Genomic DNA, 12,768 nt, shown 5'->3' with positions numbered 1-12,768 from the left:
AGAGAAGTTTTCAAGATTAAAACCTTTTTATTCAGATTATACAAAACTACTACTCCTAGGGTTTGTGTGGAGTTAGACTTGCTCAAACATCATCCGAGCAGAGTCTAGATTGGTTCAGGTCGTGATGGTTTCTGGCAAGAAATTGTTTATGAGAATCTCCCTGAATATTGTGAAAACTGCCACAAAGTTGGTAACTCGACAATAGTTTGTAGAACTTTCCACTTCCCCCTCTAATCAGGTTATGTTTCAAACCCCTGGGGTGGTGGAGGAACATCGAGATTCTGATCATGTCCTAGAAGTTTTGGACTTAGAAATTGAGGAAACTGTAGTCCTGCATAGGCCTGTCAATGATACCCAAAAATCCGAGGCCTGACCTGATTATCTCGGATTTAGATGTTACAATCTACATCTGATTAATAATCGGATCGGATTCGGATTTCACCCCATCAGGTCCAATTAAAATCTGAATTCAATTATATTATAATATTTAATAATTTAAATATATATATTTTATATAATTATGTTTAAAATTATAAAAATATATTCTATATATTATATTATATATAGATTTGAATATATAATAAATTAGTATTTTATATTTATATTAATTTATTATATATAAAAGTTGAAAAATAAATAATTTTCAAATTTTCTGGTATTTTAGAAAATTTATAATGGAATCGGATTAAACCCGAATCTGATATGAGTCTATTAGGATTCGAATTCAAATCTGAGTTTTTAAAATCTGATCGGATTTCAGATTAGATTTGAATTCTTAGTAATTGGACCGGATGCGAATTTTATTACACCCGATCCAAGTCCAATCCGATTACAACCCTAGTCTTGCACATTCTAGTCTCTAAGGATGACTTGATGGTTGTTTGTAACAAGGATAATGTTAGTTTTGATAGATGTAGATGCTAGAGGCACCTAATCCGAGAACAAGAAATGTAAAGTGGTTATTTCCATCAATGATTTGAAATCTTTCCAGTCTCTATTACGGCTAGATTATGCTCATTGAATAAAGTCCAGACTAGCAATTATCAAGCTTTGGATCCCGAGGGGGGTCTAGGTATGCCTTTTACCTCTCTTTAATTTATGAATATTTTATTCTAGAATGCAAGGAACTGAGAACAATCCCATGGTTTGTAGATTGAAAAAGTTGAAAAATTCTCATAATGTTGGTGTGGTAGACCTAACTGAGCCCAAAATTCCAGTGTCTCAAATGTACTCTTTTACTAAAGGACTTAACTTTGGAGGATTTGTGGCTAATAATTTTGATAAATTTCGTATTGCTATTCTTTGGCACTAATGATAGCTTATCCTTTTTTTCTATACATGTGAGATGTTCGGTACTGGATAGAAGACTTCTCTGGCACTTACTTTCAAAAGCTTTGAATAATTTTGATATTCCTTGTTTTCTTCGGGGAGATTTTAATGCTATTTTCAGTGAAGAGCAAAAGCTTGGGGGTATCCAACCCAATGCAGGGAGTTTCAGAACTTTGTATTTTCTGTTGGTCTTCATGATTTGAGAACTCCCAACTGAATACTGAAGATGGTCGCATGTTGAGCTAAGGGTGTCAATGGATCGGTTTTGGATTGGACCCCGTCCAGTCCAAAATCAGTTTGGATGGATTGGATGGACCAATAAGATATATTGGATTGAACTAATCCGGTCTAAAATATTTATTGGATTGGATTGTCCGTAACAAATTTATATTGGATTGGGTTGGATTAAGCCAATATCTGGTCCATTGATATAAGATAAGAATATATGTGTCAATAGACCAGGTTTGGGTTGAAATCAATCTAAATCAAGATGAATTTGAACAGATTGGATGGTCCAGACATTGAATTGGACTGGTCCAAAACATTCATTGGATTGGATTGGATTGGACCTAGTCCATTTATAATGGATTCACATTGGACTGGATCGGATTGGACCAAATCTAGTCCAATTGACACCCCTATGTTGAGCTTTGTAATGCCAAGTAGAATTTGCACATTGACTTCTACAGGAGGAAACATATTGGAGGCAAAAATCCAGGGTGCAGTGGCTTTTAGAGGAAAACAAGAACATGAACAGAAGTTTTTCCATGCTACAATTAAAGCAAATAGAAATGTTATTCCACACTGTCAAAATGAGGGTATCAAATTTTTTGATAGAATTCTCTTGGTTGAACTGTGCAGAGTGGACACTAGCTTGCTTGATATTAGGTAGTGATATCTTCTATTGATAATGAGAATGTGGTGACTATCCCCTCAGTTGAGGAAATTAGAAATGCAGTCTTTTCACTTTTTAAAGATAGTGCGTTGGGAACAAACGGGTTCACTGGATATTTCTACACCCACTGTTGAGACATTGCGAGGGAGGATATTGTCGATGCAATCTAGGATTTTTTTTTTCTAGGGGTGATCTTCCTCTTAGTTTCACTTTGGCTTACATCTCTCTTGTGCCAAAAGGTTAGAATCAAGGTTCAACAAATCATTACATATCGGCCCGTATCGGCTGATACATATCGTATCAGGGGGTGGAAGAGCCTTAAACCGCCCCTGAACCGGATTTAAAAAAAAGTTAAAAAAATAAAAAAAATAGTACCGATACTGCCCGATACGTTCCTACCAACGTATCAGGCGTATCAATATTTAGAACCTTGGTTAGAATCTTTGTCATTTTTGGATTACCGGCCTAGTAGTGTATGCAACTTCTCTTATAAAATTATATCAAGGGCTTCGGCCCGTATCGGCTGATACATATCGTATCAGGGGGTGGAAGAGCCTTAAACCGCCCCTGAACCGGATTTAAAAAAAAGTTAAAAAAATAAAAAAAATAGTACCGATACTGCCTGATACGTTCCTACCAACGTATCAGGCGTATCAATATTTAGAACCTTGGTTAGAATCTTTGTCATTTTTGGATTACCGGCCTAGTAGTGTATGCAACTTCTCTTATAAAATTATATCAAGGGCTCTTGTTGACAGATTAGCTTGTGTTATGCATAAAATTATTTCTCCACAATAGGCTTTTATCAAAGGCCGAAATATTATGGATAATATAAACCTGGTGCAAGAACTAGTATAGGAAATTGACAAGAAGGTGAGAGGCCATAATGTTGTAATTAAGCTTGACATGCTAAAAGCATATGACAAATTAGATTGGGGCTTTCTCTTTACTGTCCTTAAAACATTTGGTTTCTCTATTGTTTGGATGTCTCTTATTCACAAGGTTGTGTGTAATTGTTGGTTATCTTTGAAAGTGAAGGGATGCATTTATGGCTACTTCAAGTCCTCGAGGAGACTCCGACAAGGTGATCCTCTTTCCCCCTACCTATTTATAATTGTCGAGGAAGTTCTTAGTCATGGGTTATCTACATGTCGATGACACAATTATCTTTAGCAATGCATCTCGTGCTGCAATCCGAAGGTTGACGGAATTCCTAGAGGTGTATGAGGTTGTTTTGACAATGCATTAATAAAAGGAAAAGTTGCTTTTACACATCTATAAAGGTCTCCCCTAGCTACTAGATTGAAAATGCTCTAGGTTACGCTTGGTTTTGGAACACAATCCTTACCTTGCAAGTAGCTAGGTGATCTTATTCACAAAGGGAAATCCCAACAATATATGTCTGATGAATTCATGCGGAAAATCACTTCAAATATTATAAAGGCTCTTCAACTTGACGCAGAAATGTTGAACTCATGAATACCCTCATGGCTAATTCAACTTGGCATATTAGAGAAGGCCCTGTTCCCTATGGCTACGTTTGGTTTGAAGGAAAATGTAGGGAAAGGAAGGAAAAGGTAGGGAAACCTTTACAAACTTTGAATTGGTTTCCCTATCTTTCCCTTCCTTTCCTTACCTTTTCCTTTAAACCAAATGTAACTGTCCCCACGATTTAGGTGAAGGACATTTTGGACGATAGGGGTATCTGGAACTGGAAGAAAATAGGGAGACAACCTCTTGTCTGACATTAAAGAGTTGATAATCTTTCAACAAATATCTTTGAGGGAAGGTCTTGACCTTCAAATGTGGCGACACACCTCTAATGGAGACTTCACTTGCAATTAGATTTAATTAGCATAAGCTAGTCTGGAATAGTCAAATACCTCCAAAATTTGCTTTTCTTATATGGAAAATTTTAAGAGAGGAGACGTCCCAAAACGGATGGAAGCATTCACTAGCTAGGCATTCCAATTGTTTCTACTTGTAATTGTTGTGCTAGGTCATCAGTTGAAACTATAATAGATCATCTTCATCTATGGAACACTAGCCTCGAAGGTGTGGAATGAATCACGTCTTAGTTGATATCACTTGTGATACTTTTATAGATAGTTGTTTTGATCGTAGAGACTCTTCCACGTTTCTATTCAATTATGTCTTTTGATGATCTTCTTTTTCTTCCGAGGCTTAGAATTGGTTGATTTTTATATTTTAATTTGTATTTATGGGGGTGTTCTTTTTTTGGCTTTTGAGAGGGGGAAAGTTGATCAATGGGATTTTGGTTCCCATTGACCAAGAATCTCGTGTTTTTTTTTCAGATTTATGTGGAAACCCAAAAAAGTTTATTTTCCAGGTAAGTGATACCCATCTCCTAGGTGGGTAAATAACTTTCCCACCTAGGGGGAAGTTGTCAACACTTGAATGGGACAAAAATGCCCCTTTTAATAATGGATTTTTATGGCTAAAATGGTCATTACCTTATTTACATGAAAAATTAAAGAACATGGGTAAATGCACTTACCCGGGTATGTGTTTCCCAAGAAAACCTTACCCAGGTAATATAGCTTACCGAAAAGCGAACGGGGCCTATGGGGTCTATAGATTATTTTGAGAGATTGATGTTTTCGAGTTTGTGGCAAGGTGGGCTACGTCCTCCCTTATATAATTTTATTTATAGTGATATTATTTTAATAAAATTTTAAGGTGGCCGCACCTCCACTTAGAGTAAAAACTACTTGGTGCTTTTCCGATCTTCACAAAGGATCTCAAACTTCCTACGCTAAACATACTTGAAGTTGTTATGTTTGTGCCTTAAATTCTTTGTGGTGACCCTCTTCATGAATCCATTCCAAATTAATTTGAGAAAAACCCAAAGGCAAATTTTCAAAGTGGTTTGTGGTAGATGCATAGGGCCCGTAGCCCACCACAAATCACCATTGCGGGTGTGGGGTCTGGACCCCTGCGGCGGTATGGACCCAACCCATATCCATCTTATAGGTCCAAATCGAAACAAAGAGTTATGTATTTCGAGGGTTTTTTCTCTTATACACTGAGTTTGAGTCTTGTGAGGGACAAGTGACACATTGGGTGTATTTTGGGGCTTAGGATTTTTCCGTGAGGGTACAACTCTGCATTTCTTCTCCATTACAAACTTCATAGTGAATTTTTATTCCTCCTTCACCCGTGGACGCAAGCTATAACTTGAACCATGTAAATTTATGTATATTCTTTGTGCTTGTTTCTCTTTATCTCTATTTTAATTTCAGTTTGGGTACCATTCGAATCTGTTTTCTTGATGTTTTCCTCAACAGAAATAAAAGAATCTAACTCATACAACCAATGGCTCCAATGATTCTCCACCAGGTTTGACCCATTGGAGAGAAGGGAACCACTGAATCAGTATTTATGGCCCTACATAAGAGCAGTTTTAGCCCAGAATTTGTATCAATGAACAACTAGGATCGAGCCCTTGAGACCAAGAAAAAGAAGGGCTAAGTTGCTAACCAGTTCACGTGGCAACTACAAAGGAAAAAACAATCGTAAATAACAAATCTTAAAAAAAGGATGTGGATATTATAAGTTGAAACATTCGAACAGTCTAACAGAGCAGGATGGCTAATAGGGCTATAATTGGTTTTATGGTCAGTTGGTAGAGTTGAGTTGAGTCAATAAGGGAAAAATAAATTGGGGAAAAATCGTGATTGATTATGAACATGAAATGAACAAGTCATAAGAAATAGTACATGAAATCCCCGAAACTTCCATGTAACGATGGATCAAATGTAGGAGAATGTCAAATGGATCTATTTCTATCACCCATTTTATATCCAGACGATGCTTTGAATTTCAGAGGCTTCAAAGTTATCATTGAGGGTGATTCGAAGATCGTCATTGATTGCATTAACAAGACTGGATCCGCCATGATAATTATTGAAGAGTGTTTGCAGGTGAATGCTCTTCTGGATCGTAGTTGCTGCTATTAACTATTGCGAAGCAAAACAAGCAGCAGATTGGATGACTCATGCGGCTTCTTTCAACCTGGTTCTTGATGCTTCCAACCTTTCTTGGGCTTTAAGTTACATTTATTTTTGTGATATATGGGGGCGTGTCTGTATTATCAAAAAAAAAAAAATGAATGTGCTTTTTATATGGTAGAAAATGCAAGAAATCTATCTGAACGATGAGAAAGAATGAAAGAATCAGCATAAAAAAAAACCTCTCTGTTAGTTGGTTCATTGTGTTTGCCTTTTCTTCTAGGAGTGTTATTACTAGTATAAAATGGGATGATCCGCTATAAAAATAACAAATGCAGGAGAGATCTGAAATGAGTGCCACTATGCTTTCCATTGCATTTGGAAATTGGGATGCTCAATTTGAAATGTGTACAAATGCAAATATGTAAAGTGCAAAATCTTATATTTTGTATTATTTCTTATGTATTTGTACTGTACATATTTGTATTTATACTTTTTCCAAATTGAGCCTTTGGCTCCATTTGAAAGGAGTACAAATACAAATAAGTAGAGCGTAAAACCTTGTATTTTGTATTATTTTGTATGTATTTGTACTCTATACATTTGTATTTGCACTCCTTCCAAACTGAGCCTTAAGAGCAATTTTGGTCACTCAACATTCTCCATCTTGGTGCTTAAACTACAGGACCGATTCAGGGCAGACATGTTATCAAAATGAATTTTGATGCTTCAAGTAAATCTGATGGGTCATAAGCCATTGGGTGTATTGTTAGAGATGAATGGGGTCACATTCTCAAAGTGTGTAATAGATCTGTTGGCTATTGTTCTGTGGGAAGCTTTTGAAGAATTCTGATTAGCCGAATGCTTTAGCTGTTCAGTGAGTTGTGGAACCAATGATGAGGCTCCACACCAGTAATAAATTCATGGGCCCCACTGTTAAAGATGTAGGCCCAATGGACATGAAACCTTATCATTGGTTCCACACCCTGCTGAACAGCTAAAGCAGAGTTGAAGAAGCTTGTTATTTACTGTCTAAAGGGTCAGGATGTTCTTCTTTGGAGTATAAAATGTATTATTGATGAATGCTATTCAATCTGCAGCAGGTGGAAGTTAGTGTGTTCAATATATCCACATGCACAACAAAGCAAATTTTGGGATGATTTAGAGTTTAACGAGTCTTTGTTGTCTAATAAGGGCTTGTTCTGTTTTCTGGTGGGAAAAGGTGTGATTCATCTTAGAATGCACTATATTACAGAACTCACCAGGCATTTTGTAGGCTAAAGTGTGATGTATTCTGGGATGAGACACAACAAATGATATGTTGTACTGTGTTCTTAATAGAATATGTTAATTTATGACACATATATAACATAAATTGATACCAATCCCATTGATCATGTATCAACACATATTTTCAATGTATATGAGTTACATTTTGCAATTAATCAAAAGAAGTTTTAAATTAATGTATACAAATAAAGCATCATAAAATAATTAAAAATAATAAAAGTAAATGTAAAAAAAATATTAAAAATTTATTAAAAGCAATAAAAATAATTTAAATTAATCCAATATGTATAAAATAATATGAATAAATCTAATACATAAAAGACTGTTTAATTATTAATATATATAAAAATTATAATCTCAATACATTTAATAAAAAATAAATCAAATAACAAAAGCTTACAAAGGTCAATAATAAGTGGCACAATTAATAGGGAGTGAGAGGTAGGGTATTAAAAATGACATAAAGGAGTGGCACATTTTAGAACATGAGACATTGGTGTGGCTGGGCTGGCACAATATTTTGTGTTCTAGAACCAGCTAGCTCGTTCTGGAATGAGACATATCCCCATGGTTTTCAAAACTGGACCAGACTCAACGGTCGGACCAGAAAAACCAGGAATCGGTCAGATGACCTTTTTCTTTTTTGTCACAACGGGCCAACCCACCACATCTTCTGCTGCAGTGGATGCACCATAGAATTTGCTGAATTTTTTACTTGCGTTTATTCTTGTTCCACTAAATAGGATCATGCTTCAATTTCAAGGAACATGAAAACAAGCAGCAATTAGAGCTGTCAACAAAAGTAATCCAAAAACTGATCCAACTAGCCAGATTTGGATCTCAAAATATATCCCGTGTCTTGGTTGATATCAACAATGGATCCTCTTTGAGACTGTTTACATATAATTAGCATATGTTTACTAGTAGAGTTGAGCTTGATATCAACAATTTTTAAGGTTCAAGGGTTTTGAAAGTCAATTTTGTTGATATTGACAACAGCTTAAAATATTCCAATTTGAACCGAGTTTCCAATCTGAATCCAGTTGGTCCAACCGTTGACATCACTACATCAACATAATTGCAATTTCAGATCTAGGGATGGTCCCCCGTTGCCAAAATGTCCTCTCTGTTACCAGTTACATTAATCGTCATAAAAATATGTAAGATATACATATTTGTAGTTAAGATCAAATATCTTTAATTGAACATAATTGAACATGGTAGGCAACAGTTCTCAATATAAACTTATAATGAAGACATAACCTTGGTTTAAATAAACTATCAACAAGAAAAGAAGGCAGACTTACAACAGTGATACAATACATTGAAGAATACAGGGATCTTATCATTCACTTGAAGGGTGTTCTCCCACAGAACTCGACATCGGTAACTCAAATTAGTGTTATTCCATCAGAAGAAGACTAATAAAGAATGGTGGCTTGGTAATGCCTGACTTGTGTGGAAAAGTTTCTTGCGCAACCCAAGTATAGGAATGTGCTCGAAGTTTGATGGAGCATATTCAACTGGCTCAACATGTACCTTTTCATTTGAAATATCAGAAACAGATGTCCTATTGATGAATGTGGCCTGTAAAAAAGCCCAGAGGATATTCGCCCCTCCACTTTTGTTACACATCACCTGCAATATTGGAGAACTCAATTAGCACAAGTTGTTCCAAGACACTGTGGAGCCATGCAAATTGAGAATTGGAATCAAAGATGTCAAAGCCAATTTAAGATCTGATAATGAGTAAGAAGCTTCAAACTATTAAAAGAGGTCACCTAAGTATTAAAAGAAATATCCTTCATACAAATCCCAGCATCAAAGGTCAATACATTCATGGTTGTGGATGCAACAGTGAATCCATAACTTGGCCAAAGCATTTCCATTATTATTTTTTTTTTATTGGAAATGGTAACTTTCATTAAGGATATCAAATAAACATCTTACACTGTCAACCATTCAGACAAAGAGTGTTGACCCCAAACAACATCAAGAATTACAGTACAGCCCAAATAAAAAGTTTTCCCTGAATGTCCCCTGCTTTGCCAAACTATCTGCCACAAAGTTTTCCCAGAAGCATTTCCATTATCATTTTCAGATTAAGTGCTTTTCAAGAGATTGAGGGTGAGCGGTGGGCCTTGGCACAACAGTTGGGTTGCTCCATTGTGACCTGGGTGACCAGGGTTTGAATCTTGGAAATAGCCTCTGTGTATGTGCTAGGAATAAGGCTGTGTACATCTGTCCCTCCCCAGACCCCGCATTGGCAGGGGAAACTTGTGTACTGGTCTGCTTTTCAAGAGATCGAACAATGCATTTAAGAAGCAAACAAAAACATGTCTCCTAAAGCTGCCTGTCTTTTGTTTCATCAGAAGCAAAGACAATAACTAATCTTCTCTTCAATCCAAATTGTATATATGGAACTCAATTATGAAATTAAATGATGAAACATGATTTTCATGCAGAAAATTTCTTTCCACCCTTATTGAACTGGAATACAAACAACATGGATAATTAATACCAAAGAAAGGATACATACCTGTATCTTAGTTTCACCTTGATAAAGGCTTCTGCAGAAGAGCAGTCAAATAGACCTCTCCATTCTTCAGTCCACTGGCATCTGTTTTATTCCCTATTGCCCACTTCACTTTTTTGTAACCCAACTTCCCAATCAATGGAGCATAAACCTTCTCAAGATCAATTCCTTTGCTGAAGAAATGATCCAACCAAATGTACCCTCCACCTCTCAGAACCCTGTCCACATCATAGAATAAGAATTCCATTGATGTGATTGGGATCCAACGATTAACAGCATGCCCACATCGGACAAGATCAACAACCCCATCAAATATTGGAAATCTCTGTTGCAATGGAACATGCAATGGAATGAGCCCTCTCAATGCAGTCACTTCACTATATGGGGCACCCAGGTTCATGGTTGTGGACAGAACAGTGATATTATGGAGCTTCATTCTTGCCGCAAAAGTCCCAGTTCCAGCTCCAACATCAAGTGCGAGGCGGAGGACCGATGAAGAACTCTTGGCAATCTGGACTAATTGGGGAATGGTAAGATCAAGATCGGATTTGGTTGTCAAGAATTTGGTGGATTCAAGTTTCATATCAAAACCGAGATCGTCGTTGAAGCGGTTGAGACAAGCAAAGCTCTTGCAAGAGTAGTGGGACCAGAGCAAAGCATAGTCAGGGAGGGCAGGAGGGAAGGGGTTGGAGGTAAGAGAGGAAGGGATTTTTGCAGAGGTGCGAGAGAAGCAGCGGCGACGAGGAAGGGGATGACAACCTCGGAGGATTAGAGCCTCAGAGAGATCAGTGTCATCTGGGCAGAGGGAGAACGGGGTGTAGTTCATGTAACGATGGAGAAGATCAGGGTTGTCACGGCAGGCAGAGGCAATGGGAGAGATGTGTGCATAGAGGAGGAGATCCGAGGGGACTGGGGCTTTTGTAGTGCTGGCGGCAGTGGAAGTGGCGCTAGTGGAGCGCAGGCGGGTGAGGTGGTTAATGGTGGCTCTGATTGTGTTGAGTTGGTGAAGTAGGTGATCTGGGACTGGGGGAGGAGCTGCAGGTTTGCTCTGGAGGGATGAAGAGAGGTGGTATAGAGAGAGGATATTCGTCGCCACCATGGCCAGAAGGAGAAGCATGTTCAGTCCCATCCCTAAGCCCATTTCTGTTTCCTCCCTTTTCTTTATGTTGCTCTCTTTCTTTCCTATGCCTGGGAACCTAATGAATGTAGAAAACTGAATTCTATCAGAAAGAGGAACTACAGTTCTAAAGCAATTTTCCTTCAACAAATTCAGCAATCAGCATGCAAGTAGAGATCTAAACCTATCGGTCAATATTAAAGAAAAGAGAAAGGAAGGATGAGAATCACCGACTCGAATGTGTTAATACTATGCCACAAAGATCTCACATTATATCATTTCAATAGGAAACAAAGCCCAGAGAAAGATTTTAGCTCGCAGATCTCAAGCTCCAATGAAAATTGAAGATCATGTAGGATAGCAAAAGACCCATTTCCGGAAAGGGAAAAAGCGAAAGAATAAAAGAGAGAAAACCATGAAGCTAAAAGTTTAAAGAAGCAGACTTGGAGCGTTCACATTCAAGAAACCAAAAGAACACTTACCGTGACTTTTCCTCACGAACAGGGATCGATTAATGCAGAGAAAGAAAGCCTTTAAGGCTGCCCATGAGCTTATCTCCCCTGAGAGAGATGTAATGTGAAGAAGCCTCGACACTGGACCGTGAGAGAGAGAGAGAGGGTTTACGCTTTACAGACAGGGAAGCGAGTGGAAAGAGAGAGAAGTTCGGTCTGGGGAGATTTGGGAGTTGGGAGGTGATACGTAATAGTGAGAGTCTAATGAATAGATTCTATATATTGAAAGTAACACGTTGGATTGGAATCTTTTTAATTAGAATCGTGGCTCTGGGGCTTTGATCTGTCGTATCAATATCTCTGATAAAATATTCCAAACCGTTGGATTGGATCAAATTATTGGTTGACAAGTGGCAAAACCAGGTTTCAGAGACGAGGAATTCGTAATCAAACCATTTTCTTTGCGGAATTCTAGTAAGCAACGAGAGTATGCAACTCCCCACTAACCCCCACGGGCCCCACTCTAAGATTGTGAATCAAGATTTGCACAGCTTCTTTTATAGCTGATTAGGGTAAAATAACTTTTAGAACAGGATAATTTCTTTTAAAAAATATAAAAAGGTAAAAATACTATTCATCTTCTTCTTTCTCTTTTCTCCTCTTTCACCTTTCGATGCCATGAAAAAATTTCATCATCGAGCAAAAGAATTTCATCATCTAGCCCCGATGGGACAAGAGATTTTCTCCCCTCCCTTTTTTGTAGTCTATTCTTCTTGTCTGCTATGTCCGTCCCTTTGGTTCTCTTTATTTTTGATTGGTAGCTATAGCTCTCTATCGCTTGTATAAAGAAGAGAGATATTAGAAAGAGAGAATGGCAGATTGGGGTCCGATGGTTGTAGCAGTGGTGTTGTTCATGCTGTTGACGTCAAGGCTGTGAAGGAACAGAATAGTAGAGTTCGGGAACATGCAAACAAGTGGTGTGTCCATTCCTGTGCATGCCATCATCTATTTTGGTCTCATCACCATTTTCCTTATCGCCATCGGTGTTCACATCTACATCGATTAACCACCATTCTTTTCATGAACTATTTCTCATGGAGCGCAATCTGGTCGGTCCTATCTATCAATGATTTTGTCTCTGACTGGAGCAAAAGGTACCTGAAACGGGAAAGAAAACG

The 12,768-nt window shown here is 37.6% G+C and overlaps 1 protein-coding gene and 1 pseudogene across 1 annotated transcript; one reads left to right on the top strand and one right to left on the bottom strand.

Moving 5' to 3' along the window:
* Positions 1 to 8,659: 8,659 nt before the first annotated feature.
* LOC104587687 (putative methyltransferase At1g29790) lies at positions 8,660 to 11,843 on the bottom strand. Its single transcript, XM_010245394.3, has 3 exons — positions 11,621 to 11,843; positions 10,025 to 11,217; positions 8,660 to 9,123 (listed from the first exon to the last, which is right to left on the bottom strand). Exon 2 carries the CDS (start codon positions 11,160 to 11,162, stop codon positions 10,038 to 10,040), a length of 1,125 nt encoding a protein of 374 aa, XP_010243696.1. The 5' UTR covers positions 11,163 to 11,217; positions 11,621 to 11,843; the 3' UTR covers positions 8,660 to 9,123; positions 10,025 to 10,037.
* Positions 11,844 to 12,461: 618 nt separating this feature from the next.
* On the top strand, positions 12,462 to 12,656 carry LOC104587706 (uncharacterized; annotated as a pseudogene).
* Positions 12,657 to 12,768: the final 112 nt, after the last annotated feature.

Source organism: Nelumbo nucifera, chromosome 3 (assembly GCF_055504915.1).
Source record: "Nelumbo nucifera cultivar China Antique chromosome 3, China Antique-T2T, whole genome shotgun sequence".
In the NCBI taxonomy this organism is placed as follows: domain Eukaryota; kingdom Viridiplantae; phylum Streptophyta; class Magnoliopsida; order Proteales; family Nelumbonaceae; genus Nelumbo; species Nelumbo nucifera.
The sequence above is the reverse complement of the archived record's forward strand: the minus strand, read 5'-3'. Positions and strand labels throughout refer to the sequence as shown.

Bases quoted from the DNA above. Each gene is read 5' to 3' on its own strand.
- LOC104587687 (XM_010245394.3), bottom strand. From the start codon at position 11,162: ATGGGCTTAGGGATGGGACTGAACATGCTTCTCCTTCTGGCCATGGTG.